We start from the raw sequence: 15,079 nt of genomic DNA on the forward strand, positions 1-15,079 counted from the left end.
ACAGTATAGATATCAACCCTTGCCAATGGGTCCCAAAACACAAAATATTTTTCTGAATCATAAGCATGTTTTGCCCACTTACCAGCCTTCTCATCAGCTTTTCAAGTTGTCTTTTTTGATGAAGCAGATGAAAAATTCTTATCAGAATAATAAGTCGTAGAAGTCGAACTAAATGTGTCCATCTAACAATAAATTTAAAAGATCCATTTTTGCTTCAGAAACAGAATTTTATCAATATAAACTATGTCTAGAGCAGCAGTTGTTAACCAGAGGCAATTTTCCCTCCTCTCCCCAATTACCTACCTGGGGGATATTTGGCAATGTCTGGAGGCATTTAGGTTTTCACAACTTGCGTGTGTGCATGTGTGTTTGTGTCTCTGTGTTACTTACATCTAGTGAATAGAGGCCAGGAATTTTGCTAAACACCCTACAATTAATATAACTGCTCACCACCCTCTTATGACAATGATCTTGCCCAAAATGTTGGTAATGCTGAGGCTGAGAAATTCTGGTCTAGAGAAATAGTGATACGATAGACTCTTAGCATTTGTAAATTTAATTTTGGGATTTAAGACTAGCATTTTCAATTTTTCCACATCAAAACAAATCGATTATTCTTGTTCATCTTTGTTATTCCCATGAGTAACAGATGTTCACTACAGCTGCTAATGCACATCAGGCAGGCAACAGATTGAGATACTTCCAAAGTGTGCTAGCTGGTATCTCTCCTGCCATCAGAACCACCAAAGCAGAGAACTGATGGTCTGGACTAGTGCTTCTCTGATTTGGGCACACGTCAATAAGAGCCACCTGGAAAAGCTTGTTAAGCTGCAGATTGCTGGGTCCCAGAGATACTGATTCAGTGGGTCCAGGGTGGGGCCTAAGGTATTTTTCTTCTTATATTTCTAGCAAGCTGTCAAGTGATGCTGAGGTTTCTAGTCAGAGGACCACATTGGCTGAGGTTATTTTCAAATAACTCCAAAAGCCAATCACTTAACATGCTTTTAGTTGGGGCCTGAGCTGTAGTCCAGGGAAGCTAGGGTACAAAAAGAAATCAGCTATTTGACCTATGAACAAGCTTAGGAAGCCACCATCTACCTCCCAGTATACATTTGCTCTTTCATTTTCCTCATTGTCACAGTAAAAAAAGAAAAAGAGTCACCAGGGCCTCATACACTCTTTAGTTTCCTAATCCCTAACAGTTCTAACTTTGCCTAAGCTTTCTTTGTTTCTACCACAACTATACTGCAAAACTCTACTATTGTGTTGCTACATGTGTCATCTCCTAGTTTCTGTTCTGTTTGCTATTTTTTAGAAACTCATGATTGAAATCACTCAAATTTTGCATATGCTCAAATAAATTCCCTCCTGGCTGTAGGAAAAATCCAGACAGAACATTATGTGTAAGGGATTTGTAGTTGAAGCACAGACGGGAATTGTTTTCAATATAAGTTTTTTTGATATAGCAGATATTAAACTGATAAGAATATTATATTTGATCTTAGCCAAAAGGCCAAAAAATGATACAAATGGGAATTCGATGAGAACTTCAAAATGTAGAGAAGTTAAAGTTAGTACAAGAGTAAAAGTCCTTCTTTGGGTACTGCCATCTTCTTTATTCCATTAATGGTACTTAGCGTGTATATTCTTCACTGGTCCCTAAATATCACAATCTTTTAGTTTCAAAGTATGTGGGCATTTACCCAAACATTTCATTTTAAAGCAATGTATTTGGTATAGATGAGAACATTTGAAGTTGAAAAGATTATATAGAATAAAAGCCACAGAAAATGCTAAAATTAATGAAAAACTTTAAGAGAGGTAAGTCTTATGTTTCATACCTGGGAATATTCCTAAGCAACTTAATGTCAAAAAAAATGTAAATGACATCAACCAGCAGAGGAATCACAATAATGGCAGTATCTAAAATGTTAAATAAGTCAGAAAAATACTGCTGTCTCCTGTAATATAAAACAAAAAAAAAAGTTCATTTCCCTCTGCAAGAAGAGATAGGAATATTTAAAGACCACAAACTATTGACTCATCCCCATTAAGAATTCTACTATCATGAATTATTTAAAATGTATTTTCTAGAGTAGACTAAGGGAAAAACATAACATTCATGGGAAGTTTTCAAACAATAAAATTATATTCATCATTTGACATTTATATGTGACTAAAACACCAACATGGCAATTCAAACATAATAAGAGATATAACTAAATGTGTAATAATCACCCTTATTGTGGACAATGGAGTATCTATCCCCTCAAGCATTTATCATTCACGTTACAAACAATCCAATTACACTCTTTCAGTCATTTAAAAATATACAATCAAGTTATTGTTGACTATGGTCAATCTGTTGTGCTATCAAATAGTAGGCGTTACTCATTCTATTTTTTTGTACCCATTAGCCATCCCCACCTCCCCACCCCCAAGCCCCTACTACCATTCCCAGCCTCTGATGATCATCCTTCTACTCTCTAGGTCTATGAATACAATTGCTTTTTTTTTTTTTTTTTAGAGCCCCATAATAAGTGAGAACATGTGATGTTTATCCTTCTGTGCCTGGCTTATTTCACTTAACAAACATAGTGATCTCTAGTTCCATCCATGTTGTTCCAAATGACAGGATCTCTTTTTTTTTTTTTTTTTTTTTTTTTTTTTTTTTTTTTTTTTTTTGAGATGGAGTTTCACTCAGCTGCCCAGGCTGGAGTGCAATGGCGTGATCTCGGCTCACTGCAACCTCCACCTCCCAGGTTCAAGCGATTCTCCTGCCTCAGCCTCACGAGTAGCTGGGATTACAGGCGACCGACACCACACCCAGCTAATTTTTGTATTTTTAGTAGAGATGGGGTTTCTCCATGTTGGTCAGGCTAGTCTCGAACTCCCGACTTCAGGTGATCTGCCCACCTCAGCCTCCCAAAGTGCTGGGATTACAGGCATGAGCCATTGCACTTGGCCAGGATCTTATTGTTTTTTATGGCTAAATAATACTCTCTTGTGTATATGTACTATATTTTCTTTATCCATTCATCTGTTGATGGACACTTAGGCTGCTTCCAAATCTTAGCCATTATGAACAGTGCTGCAACAAACAGGGAATGCAGATATCTCTTCTATATACTGATTTCCTTTCTTGTGGGTATCTACCCAGCAGTGGGATTGCTGGATCATATGGTAGTTCTATTTTTAGTTTTTTGAGGAACCTGCAAACTGTTCTCCAATTGATTCTACTAATTTACATTTCCATGAACAGTGTATGAGGGTTCTCTTATCTTCACATCTTTGGCAGGATTTGTTATTGCCTGACTTTTGGATATAAACCATTTTAGCTGGGGTGAGATGATATCTCATGGTAGTTTTCTACACTGCGAATTTCTCTAATGATCAATGATGTTAAGCATCTCTTGATATGCCTGTTTACCATCTGTATGTTTTCTTCTGAGAAATGCCTATTCAAATCTTATGCTCATTTAAAAAATTAGATTATTAGATTTTTTCCTAGAGAGTTGTTTGAGCTCCTTACATATTCTGGTTATTAATCCCTTTTCAGATGGGTAGTTTGCAAATATTTTCTCCCATTCTGTGGGCTGCCTCTTCACTTTGCTAATTGTTTCTTCTGCTACGAAGCAGTTTTTTAACTTGATGTGATCCCATTTGCCCATTTTTGCTTTGGTTGCCTGTGCTTGTCAGGTATAGCCCAAGTAATTTTTGCTCAGACCAATGTCCTGGAGATTCTTCCCAATGTTCTCTTGTAGTATAGTAGTTTCATTGAGGTCTTAGATTTAAGTCTTTAATCCATGTTGATTTGATTTTTGTATACGGTGAGAGGTAGGGGTCTAGGTGCATTCTTCTGTATGTGTATATCCAGTTTTCCCAGAACCGTTTGTTGAAGAGACGTCTTTTGTTCAATGTATGTTCTTGGCACATTTATTAAAAATGAGTTCACTGTAAGTGTGTGTGGATTTGTTTCTGGGTTCTCTATTCTGTTCCAGTGGTCTATGTGTCTGTTTTTATGCCAGTGCCATGGTGTTTTGGTTATATAGTTCTGTAGTATAATTTGAAGTCAGGTAACGTGATTCCTCCAGCTTTGTTCTTTTTGCTTAGAATAGTTTTGGCTATTCTGGGTCTTTTGTGGCTCCATATAAATTTTAAGATTGTTTCTTCTATTTCTGTGAAGAATGTCATTCATATTTTGACAAGGAGTGCACTGAATCTGTAAATTGCTTTGGATAGTATGGACATTTTAACAATATTGATTCTTCCAATCCATGAAATGGAATCTCTTTCCATTTCTTGGTGTCCTCTTCAATTTCTTTCATCAGTGTTTTATCATTTTCATTATAAAGATCTTACACTTCTTTGGTTAGGTTAATTTCTAGGTATTTAATTTTATTTGTGGCTATTGCATATACGACCACTTTTTAAATGTCCTTTCCAAATGGTTCATGGTTGACATATAGAAATGCTACTGATTTTTGTATATTGATTTTGTATCCTGCAACTTTACTGAATTTATCAGTTCTAATAGTTTTCTTTGTGGAGTCTTTAGTATTTTCCAAATAAAATGTATCATCTGCAAACACAAGGATAATTTTACTTCTTCCATCCCAATTTGGATTTCTTTTTTTATTCCCTTTCTTTCTCTTCTATAATGGCTCTAGCTAGGACTTCCGGTACTATGTTGAACAACAGTGGTAAAAGTGGGCATCCTCATTGTGTTCTAGATCACAGAGAAAAGCTTTTCATTTTTTCCCCATTCAGTACGGTACTGACTGTGGGTCTGTCATATATGGTTTTTATTATGTTTAGGTGTGTTACTTCTATACCCAGTTTTTTTAGGGTGTTTACTATGAAGGGATGTTGAATTTTATCAAATGCATTTTTGGCATCAACTGAAATGATCTTACGGTTTTTATCCTTTATTGTGTGGATATAATGTATCACATTGATTGATTTGCAAATGTTGAACCATCCTTGCATCCCGGAGACACATCCCACTTGTCATGATGAATGATCTTTCCCATATATTGTTGAATTCAGTTTTCTAGTATCTTGTTGAGGATTTTTGCATCAATATTTATCAGATATATTAGCATGTTTTTGGTTTTGGTTTTGGTTTTTGGGTTTTTTCATTTGTTTATTTTTATTTATTTTTTTTTTTTTGAGACTGACTCTCACTCTGTCACCCAGGCTGGAGTGCAGTGGTGTGATCTCAGCTCACTGCAACCTCTGCCTCCCAGGTTCAAGTGATTCTCCTGCCTCGGCCTCATGAGTAGCTGAAATTACAGGCGCCCAGCACCACACCCAGCTAATTTTTGTATTTTTAGGACAGACGGGGTTTCACCATATTGGCCAGGCTGGTCTTGAACTCCTGACCTCCAGTAAACCACCCGCCTCTGCCTCCCAAAGTGCTGGGATTATAGAAGTGAGCCACCACTTCCAGCCTACCTGTGTCTTTATGGGAGAAGAGTATTTCCTGTAGGCAACAGATCAATGGATCTTTTTATGTTATTTATTTATTTATTTATTTATTTATTTATTTTTGAGATGAAGTCTTGCTCTGTCACCAGGCTGGAGTGCAGTGGCACCATCTCAGCTTACTGCAACCTCTGCCTCCCGGGTTCAAGTGATTCTCCTGCCTCAGCCTCCTGAGTAGCTGGGACTACAGGTGCGCACCACCACACCCTGCTAATTTTTGTATTTTTAGTAGAGACAGGGTTTCACCATGTTTTCCAGGATGGTCTCTAGCTCTTGACCTCATGATCTGCCTGCCTTGGCCTCCCAAACTGCTGGGATTACAGGCGTGAACCACCACACCTGGATGTGTCTTGTTCTTTCATCCATTCATCCACTCTGTCTTTTGATTGAAAAGTTTAGTCTGCTGACACTCAATGTTATTATTGATAAGTAAGGACTCACTCCTGCTATTTTGTTATTTGTTTTCTGGTTGTTTTGGGGTCTTCTCTTCCTTCTTTCCTTCCTGTCTTCCATTAGTGAAGGTAATTTTCTCTGGTGATATGATTTAGTTTCTTGTTTTTTATTTTTCATGTATCCATTGTTATGTTTTTTGGTTTGAGGTTACCATGAAGCTTGTAAATACTATCTTATAATCCATTATTTTAATCTTATAACAGTTTTCATAAACAAACAAGTAAAAAGGAAACTAATAAAAACCCTACAACTTAAATTTGTCTCGCTATTATTTAACTTTTTGTTATTTCTATTTATATCTTATTATACCATCTATGTCTTGAAAAGTTGTAGTTAATATTTTTGATTGGCTCATAGTTTAGTCTCTCTACTTAGAATAAGAGTAGTTTATACATCATAGTTACAATGTTATAACATTCTGCATTTTTCTGTATACCTACTATTACCAGTGAGTTTTATACCTTCAGGTTGTTACTTATTGCTCATTAATGTCCTTATCTTTCTGATTGAAATACTCCCTTTAGCATTTCTTCTAGGACAGGTCTGGTGTTGACAAAATCCCTCAGCTTTTGTGTGGAAAAGTCTTTATTTCCCCTTCACTTTGAAGGATATTTTCACTGGATACACTGTTCTAGGGTAAATGTTTTTTTCCTTCAGCACTTTCAATATGTCATGCCACTCTCTCCTGGCCTGAAACGTTTCTACTAAAGAGTCTGCTGCCAGATATATTGTAGCTCCATCGTATATTATTGGTTTCTTTTCTCTTGCTGCTTTTAAGATCCTTTCTTTATCCTTGATCTTTGGGACTGTGATTATTAAATTCCTTGAGGTAGTCTTCTTTGAGTTACATCTGCTCGGTGTTTTATAACTTTCTTGTACTTGGATATTGATATCTTTCTGTAGGTTTGGGACGTTCTGTTACTATCCCTTTGAATAAACTTTCTACACTCCCCACCTCCTCTTTAAGGCCAATACCACTTAGATTTGTCCTTTTGAGGCTATTTTCTAGATCCTGTAGGCATGCGTCATTGTTTTTTATTCTTTCCTTTGTCTCCTCTATGTATTTTGAAATAGCCTGTCTTCAAGCTCATTAATTCTTTCTTCTGGTTTATCAATTCTGCTATTAAAAGACTCTAATGCATTCTTTGGTGTGCCAATTACATTTTTTGGCTCCAGAATTTCTGCTTGATTCTTTTAAATTATTTCAATTTGTTAAACTTATCTAATAGAATTATGAATTCCTTCTCTGTCTTATCTTGAATTTCTTTGAGTTCCCTCAACACAGCTATTTTGATTTCTTTGTCTAAAAGGTCACATATATCTATTTCTACAGGATTGGCCCCCAATGTCTTATTTAGTTCATTTGGTGAGGTCATGTTTTCCTGGATAGTGTTGATGCTAGCAGATGTTCTTTGGTGTCTGGGCATTGAAGAGTTAGGTATTTATTGTAGTTTTCACTGCATTTATTGTAGTTTTCACTGTATTTATTGTAGTTTTCACTGTCAGGGCTTGTTTGTACCCATCTTTCTTGGGAAGGCTTTCCAGATATTTGAAAGAACTTGGATATTGTGATCTAAGCTCTATCTGCTCTAGGCGGCACCCCAAGCCTCCTAAACTCTGTGGTTCTTGCAGACTTATAGTGGTACTGCCTTAATGGTCTTGGACAAGATCCAGGATAATTCTCTGCATTACCAAAAGGAGACTCTTGTTTTCTTCCCTTACTTTCCCCCAAACAAAGAGTCTCTCTCTCTCTGTTCTGAGGCACCTAAAGCTTGGGGTTGAGTGACACAAGCACCCCTGTGGCCACCAATACTGTGACTGCATTGGGTCAGACCTGAGGCCAGCACAGCACTGGGTCTTGCCCAAGACCTGCTGTAACCACTCCTTAGCTATTGCAGAAGTTTGCTGAAGGCCCTGGGGCTCTACAGTCATCACATGGTAAAAACAGCCAGGCCTGTGTCCTTCCCTTCAGGATGGCAAGTTGTCCTAGCCTCCAGGTGGATCCAAAGGTGCTGTCTGGGAATCAGGGCCTAGATCAAAAACTTTAAAAGTCTACCTAGTGTTTTACTGTGCTACGGCTGAGCTGTCACTCAAACCACAAGATGCAGTCCCTCCCACTCTTTCCACCCCTGTCCAAAGGCAGAGGAGCATCAATCCATGGCCACCTCAAACACAGGCCATGGGGGGTACAACCAGACTACCACCAATGTTCTCGTAAGGCCCAAAGGCTCTTAAGTCAGTTTGTGGTGAATGCTCCTGTTAATTATTTTAAAATGCTTCCTTTTTTTTTTTTTTTTTTTTTTTGAGATAGAGTCTCGCCCTGTCACCCAGGCTAGAGTGCAATGGCGTGATCTCAGCTCAACGCAACTTCTGCCTCCCAGGTTCAAACAATTCTCCTGCCTCAGCCTCCCAAGTAGCTGGGATTACAGGCAACCACCACCATGCCCAGCTAATTTTTGTATTTTTAATAGAGACGGGGTTTCACCATGTTGGCCAGGATTGTCTCGAACTCCTGACCTTGGGATCCTCCCACCTCAGCCTCCCAAAGTGCTTCTTATAAAAGTACAAAATAGCTTAATGCATTATAAAAATAATCAAACTTACCCTTCTACAAATACTCGAAGAAGAACATCCGTGAGAAAAAATAAGCCAATAGCTAGAGAAATAGAACGATACTCCAAAGGAATATAAAGTTTGCTGTCAGTGAAAATTAGGTCGGCAAGGAGGAGAGTGACATCCAGTAAGACCAGGAAAACTCCAAATATTCTAAAATAAATAAATAAATAAATGCAAAGATAAAGGGGCATTTGTCCCTATATCTATACTATATTTAAGCCACTGATCAGGTACCAAAATGTTATTATTTAGTATTAAGCTGCCCAGTGGCAGGAAAAACTGTAATGCCTTAGAATCTCAGAAAAATCACTGTTTTCACCCAATAGAAGCAGTTCTTAATAAACAAAATTCTCACCAAACCACTTCACAAGATATTATCATGGCCTTTTATAGTAGACACATCAGACCAACACCTCAAGAGAGAAAAGCAAAACTGAATTAAAATCACCTGTGTCTGTTTACAAACTCTTCCTAAAATTTCAGAATTTCATAAGAAGTTTATACCAATTTCTCATAAAAAATAAACCCTCATTAATCTGGATAATTCTAAAGAATTTATTAATAAAAACCAAATGAAAGCATGAGTAACATAAGCTCTTAAAAGACCAAGATTTTTCATCAGTGACATTTTCAACAAGTCCATGATTCCATATTTATGGGTGCTTCTAGCATAGTGATGGGCACATGAGTCTTGAACTCTAAAGTACCTCCTGCCACTTGCTGTTACATATTGCAAATACATTCTCCATAAATTGATTAGACTATTTGCCTAATCCACGAAGATGAATTAGCCTTTGAAGTACTTTTTTAAAAACTTGCAGCTCAAATTCAAATATTATTAATTCAAAAGGAAACAATTATATTGCATAAATCTATATCATAGTATGAAATCGTACTCTTATGTAGAGAAGAGTCTAAGTAAATTGTTTCCAGAATTAAAGAGTAATTCCAGATGTATAAGGTACTTAATAAAACACTTTACTAATAATTATAGAATTTTAACATTTGATTTTCATTAATGTTACTTTTGCAGATGGAAGAAAAACAATATTAATATGTTACTATTAATCTTAGGCAAAAGCCATTTATTTGCAATTCTTAATGTCCAGCTTAAACCAAAATTCCATGATAAATTACATTACATTAGATGGGGCACATGGCTACTTAGCAACTGATGGACAGTGGAAATGCTCTTTTGTTATTTTATTTCAGTGTTTCTCATTGAAGTATTAAGTCTCATATATATGTATGTATAGATGCATATGAGACTCATATTTTTTTTTCTTTTTTTTTTTACATGGAGTCTTGCTGTGTCACCAAGGCTGCAGTGCAATGGTGCAATTTCAGCTCACTGCAACCTATGCCTCCTCGGTCCAAGCGATTCTTCTGCCTCAGCCTCCTGAGTAGCTGGGATTACAGGCACCTGCCATTATGCTTGGCTAATTTTTGTATTTTTAGTAGAGATGGAGTTTCACCATGTTAGCCAGGCTGGTCTTGAACTCCTGACTTCATGTGATCTGCCCGCCTCAGCCCCCCAGAGTGCTGGGATTACAGGCATGAGCCACTGCACCCAGCCAAGTCTCAGATATATTTAATACATGGTGTTTTCTATGTCTCACATACCCAAATGCAAAGGATGATACAATTGAATGCACAATTTTCTTACTCTTGCTGCTGCAAAAAGAAGTAAAAATAAAATTAACCAGATTTCTTCTTATATTGTAAATTTAACCAAAAAACAAAGGCCTTTATAAATATAATTTTAAAAGAAAATTATTCAGAAGTTGTATAACAAAATGCTTTTTACTAATAGCTAAAATTTTATTCTTCCTGCTCCATGAGTATTTTACTTGTTTACTATGCTATCCAGAAGACAGTAAACTTTGGATGTTTAGTAACATTTCCATTGCATGCAAAGCCCCAACCCCAACTTTATGGCAATACTAAACTTAAACTTGTGGTCATCAACTCAAGGAGTATAGCATGAAGACAGAAAAGGTTGGTAGAAGAGAACTGTATTTTAATGCCAGCCTGGGCAAATCATCAAACTTTGGCCAGATCTCAGTTTCCACTGCAATAAAATAAGGTGTTTCAGGAATGAGCATAGGGAGAGTAAATGATGCTCTTGTCATCTCCTCAAACTAGACACCTAGTGAACAGATACACATGAGCAAGAGTCGCATATGAGGTTGCAAATGAACTTCAGAGGTAAGACATTTTAGTAAGATATACTTCAAAGGACAAACACCCGAAAGACTGGGCTCCTTCCATTAATCAAAGGAAGGAGAACCTGTTTGATAGAGCCTCCAATAATGCCTCATTTTACCTTATGGCTGGAGACAAGGTAGCTGATGAGGAACAATTTTTTTTGTCCTACTGAAGCCTCCTGTGTTGGAGGCTCTTCAGGAGGAGAAGCCTCCAACACAGGAGACTTCAGTAGGAGAAGTCTTCAGGAAGTTTCTGTCATACTGAAGCCTCCAACACAGGACTCAAATTCCACCCCGAGAGCCATTAATCCTAAGACAATGCTCACAGCCTGTGCCTAAGACTGGAGAACAAAGAGGGCAGATACTGAGCAGAACTGGGGCACTGACAATTGGCCTTTGACATGAACAGACATTTCTCAAAAGAAGACATGCATGTGGCCAACAAGCATACGAATAAAAGCTCAATATCACAGATTAGAGAAATGCAAATCAAAACCACAATGAGATACCATTTCACACCAGTCAGAATGGCTATTACTAAAAAGTCAAAAAATAACAGATGCAGGCAAGGTTGCAGAGAAAAGGGAACACTTATACATTGTTGGTGGGAGTGTAAATTAGTTCAACCACTGTAAAAAGCAGTATAGCAATACCTTGAAGAGCTAAAAGCAGAACTATTTGACTGAGCAATCCCATTACTGAGTAGATACCCAGAGGAATGTAAATCATTCTACTATAAAGATACATGCATATGAATGTTCACTGCAGCACTATTTACAATAGCAAAGACATGGAATCAACCTAGGTACCCATCAATGACAGACTGGATAAAGAAAATGTGGTACATATATACCATGGAATACTATGCAGCCATAAAAAAAGAATGAGATCATGTATTTTGTGGGAACATGGATGGATCTGGAGGCTCTTATCCTTAGCAAACTAGTGCAGAAACAGAAAACCAAATACTGAATGTTCTCACCTATCAGTGGTAGCTAAATCATAAGGACTGATGAACACAAAGAAGGAAATAGACACTGGGGTCTACTTAAGTGGGGAGGGTAGGAGGAGAGAGAGGAGCAGAAAAGATAACTATTTGAGTACTGAGTTTAATACCTGGATGATGAAATAATATGTTAAAAAAAAAAACCTCCCTGACACAAGTTTACCTACATAACAAACCCCACGTGTACCTCCAAACCTAAAATAAAAGTTAAAAAAAACAAAATTGGCCTTTGATGAATGATGTTAGGTTAACCTGAGATAAAGGAAATCCCCAATCCGTCTAATCTTCCCCTCTCCACCTGGACCCACCACCTCCGCCCAGGCTTGGAGAGTTAAGGCTGATGTAGATGGAGGATCAATTGGCCAAAAGAGGTGAATTCTCTCCTCAAGTTGCCATGCCCTTACTACAAGAACCTCTGATCCCACACAGTCTACTGGATCTCCAGGTATCAAGGAAATGTCATAAATCTGAACTCACTTGACAATGTCACCATACAGAACCAAGTCTGACAGATTACGAAGGCATGAAGAAGTGGCTTGGGTGGCTTTAGCCCCTTAATCTGTTTCAGTGTTCCCTGAAACTATACCAAGTAAATACACAATTGAGACTTTTTTGGTTAAAAAAAAGTGTACTATGTAAATGCAGCTTCAAGCAGTTATGTGCAGAGTTTGCAGGGAAATAACTATGACTCAGTAAATCCATATCCAGGAAAAGTACTGTTCACACTCGGGAGCAACAGACAGACACTCCAACATGAAGCAACACGAAGCATAGCCTCCATGTACCTTTCCTAAAAACAATTACTCAAAGTGCTTGAGTCAGCTGAGCAATGAATCAAAATGAAGAACACAGAAATAAGGAAGATGACTTACAGAGAAAAGATGGTAAATAATATAAACTCAAAATTAGGTAAGTCTAAATAATAATTGTTAATGTAGCATAAAAATGTAGCAGGTGAACAAAAGCAATGGCAACAAAAGCCAAAATTGACAAACAGGATCTAATTAAACTAAAGAGCTTCTGCACAGCAAAAGAAACTACCATCAGAGTGAACAGGCAACCTACAGAATGGGAGAAAATTTTTGCAATCTACTCATCTGACAAAGGGCTAATATCCAGAATCTACAAAGAACTCAAACAAATTTACAAGAAAAAAACAAACAACCCCATCAAAAAGTGGGCAAAGGATATGAACAGACACCTCTCAAAAGAAGACATTTATGCAGCCAACAGACACATGAAAAATTGCTCACCATCACTGGCCATCAGAGAAATGCAAATCAAAACCACAATGACATACCATCTCACACCAGTTAGAATGGCGATAATTAAAAAGTCAAGAAACAACAGGTGCTGGAGAGGAGGTGGAGAAATTGAACACTTTTACACTGTTGGTGGGACTGTAAACAAGTTCAACCATTGTGGAAGACAGTGTGGTGATTCCTCAAGGATCTAAAACTAGAAATACCATTTGACCCAGCCATCCCATTACTGGGTATATACCCAAAGGATTATAAATCATGCTGCTATAAAGACACATGCACATGTATGTTTATTGCGGCACTATTCACAATAGCAAAGACTTGGAACCAACCCAAATGTCCAACAATGATAGACTGGATTAAGAAAATGTGGCACATATACACCATGGAATACTATGCAGCCATAAAAAAGGATGAGTTCATGTCCTTTGTAGGGACATGGATGAAGCTGGAAACCATCATTCTCGCAAACTATCGCAAGGTCAGAAAACCAAACACTGCATGTTCTCACTCACAGGTGGGAATTGAACAATGAGAACCCTTGGACACAGGAAGGGGAACATCACACACCGGGCCCTGTCATGGGGTGGGGGGATTGGGGAGGGATAGCATTAGGAGATACACCTAATGTAAATGACGAATTAATGGGTACAGCACACCAACATGGCACATGCATAAATATGTAACAAACCTGCACAATGTGCACATGTACCCTAAAACTTAAAGTATAATAATAAAAAAATGTAGCAGGTGAAAATGTAAATAAATGATTCTAAAAGTAAAGATAAATAATATAAAATCATGAATAATAGTATTGATTTGAATTTTTAGGCATTCTTACACTAGGATTCAAGGTGTGGAAGAAGACAGAAGTAAAGGCAGGTTGCATTTCTTATCTTTCACAGGTACGTCTCGATAGTGATGGAAAAAATGGTATAATTATGTTTTCTAAGCATTTAAATATAAACATTGATAGACTAGAAATGGGCTTCTGACTTGCATATCAATAAAAAATGCAAGGGATAAAAACAAATCAATTAATAGCAAAATATAGACAAATTTACAAAGAAAATATCAAAGTATTTTTAATAAAGAAAAAGATGATAAATAAAACCAAACATACCAGAAATCATAAATACAAACATATTACTCTCATACTGCATATTGAGAAATACTCTCAGATAACTTTGAAATTAAAGGCATTACATGCTATACACGAGAGACAAAAACTAAATTTAAATGACAATTCAAAAATAAAGAGATAGAGGCCAGGCGCGGTGGCTCACGCCTGTAATCCCAGCACTTTGGGTGGCCAAGGTGGGCGGATCATGAGGTCAAGAGATCGAGACCATCCTGGCAAACATGGTGAAACTCCATCTCTACTAAAAATACAAAAAATTAGCTGGGCGTGGTGGTGCGTGACTGTAGTCCCAGCTACTCAGGAGGCTGAGGCAGGAGAATCGCTTGAACCTGGGAGGCGGAGGTTGCAGTGAGCTGAGTGGTGTCACTGCACTCCAGCCTGGTGACAGAGCGAGACTCCGGCTCAAAAAAAAAAAAAAGAGATAGAAAAAGATATGAGATACTAAACCTTAAAACACTAAAAGTTCCAATATTAATATCAAAGTTGAATTAAAAGCACAAATATTAACTATGAACATGACTCATTTTTTATCAATAGAAGGTGGAAGCTACATGACACTAACAAGACCATGTTTAATGAAATGGGATTTGTATTGAAGGCAGGTGCTATCTCTCCCACTGGACACATTTTTCTCTGGTACAGACTCTGGGGGTAGGGAGGTGGCCATGATGTAAAGCACGAAAAACACTGTAGTGACTCTGGTCTTCCTGCTCACTCTAGATCACTAAAACAGGGTAAGGACAATATAGGGGGATGACATTTTCATGCTGAGAAAACTATGAGTCACTTAGGAGAAAAGTAAATTTCTACACTTTATACCTTAAGACAAAGTAAATTCAGGGCAGATATTTTATTTAAATGAAGAAAATAAATTCAAAACAGAAATTTTGGTGAATATATTTAAAAT

The 15,079-nt window shown here is 37.4% G+C and overlaps 1 protein-coding gene and 1 pseudogene across 1 annotated transcript in view; both read right to left on the minus strand.

Annotated features, from left to right (window-relative positions):
• The window catches only part of TPTE2 (transmembrane phosphoinositide 3-phosphatase and tensin homolog 2), a 130,181-nt gene that overhangs the window by 42,293 nt on the left and 72,809 nt on the right, over positions 1-15,079 (minus strand). Inside the window, 4 exon segments of the mRNA XM_063792403.1 lie at positions 83-182; positions 1,842-1,961; positions 8,545-8,706; positions 10,180-10,230. Of these exon segments, the coding sequence (XP_063648473.1) occupies positions 83-182; positions 1,842-1,961; positions 8,545-8,706; positions 10,180-10,230 (433 nt within the window).
• LOC112205307 (U2 spliceosomal RNA) lies at positions 1,353-1,525 on the minus strand (annotated as a pseudogene).

This window comes from Pan troglodytes, chromosome 14 (genome assembly GCF_028858775.2).
Source record: "Pan troglodytes isolate AG18354 chromosome 14, NHGRI_mPanTro3-v2.0_pri, whole genome shotgun sequence".
In the NCBI taxonomy this organism is placed as follows: Eukaryota; Metazoa; Chordata; class Mammalia; order Primates; family Hominidae; genus Pan; species Pan troglodytes.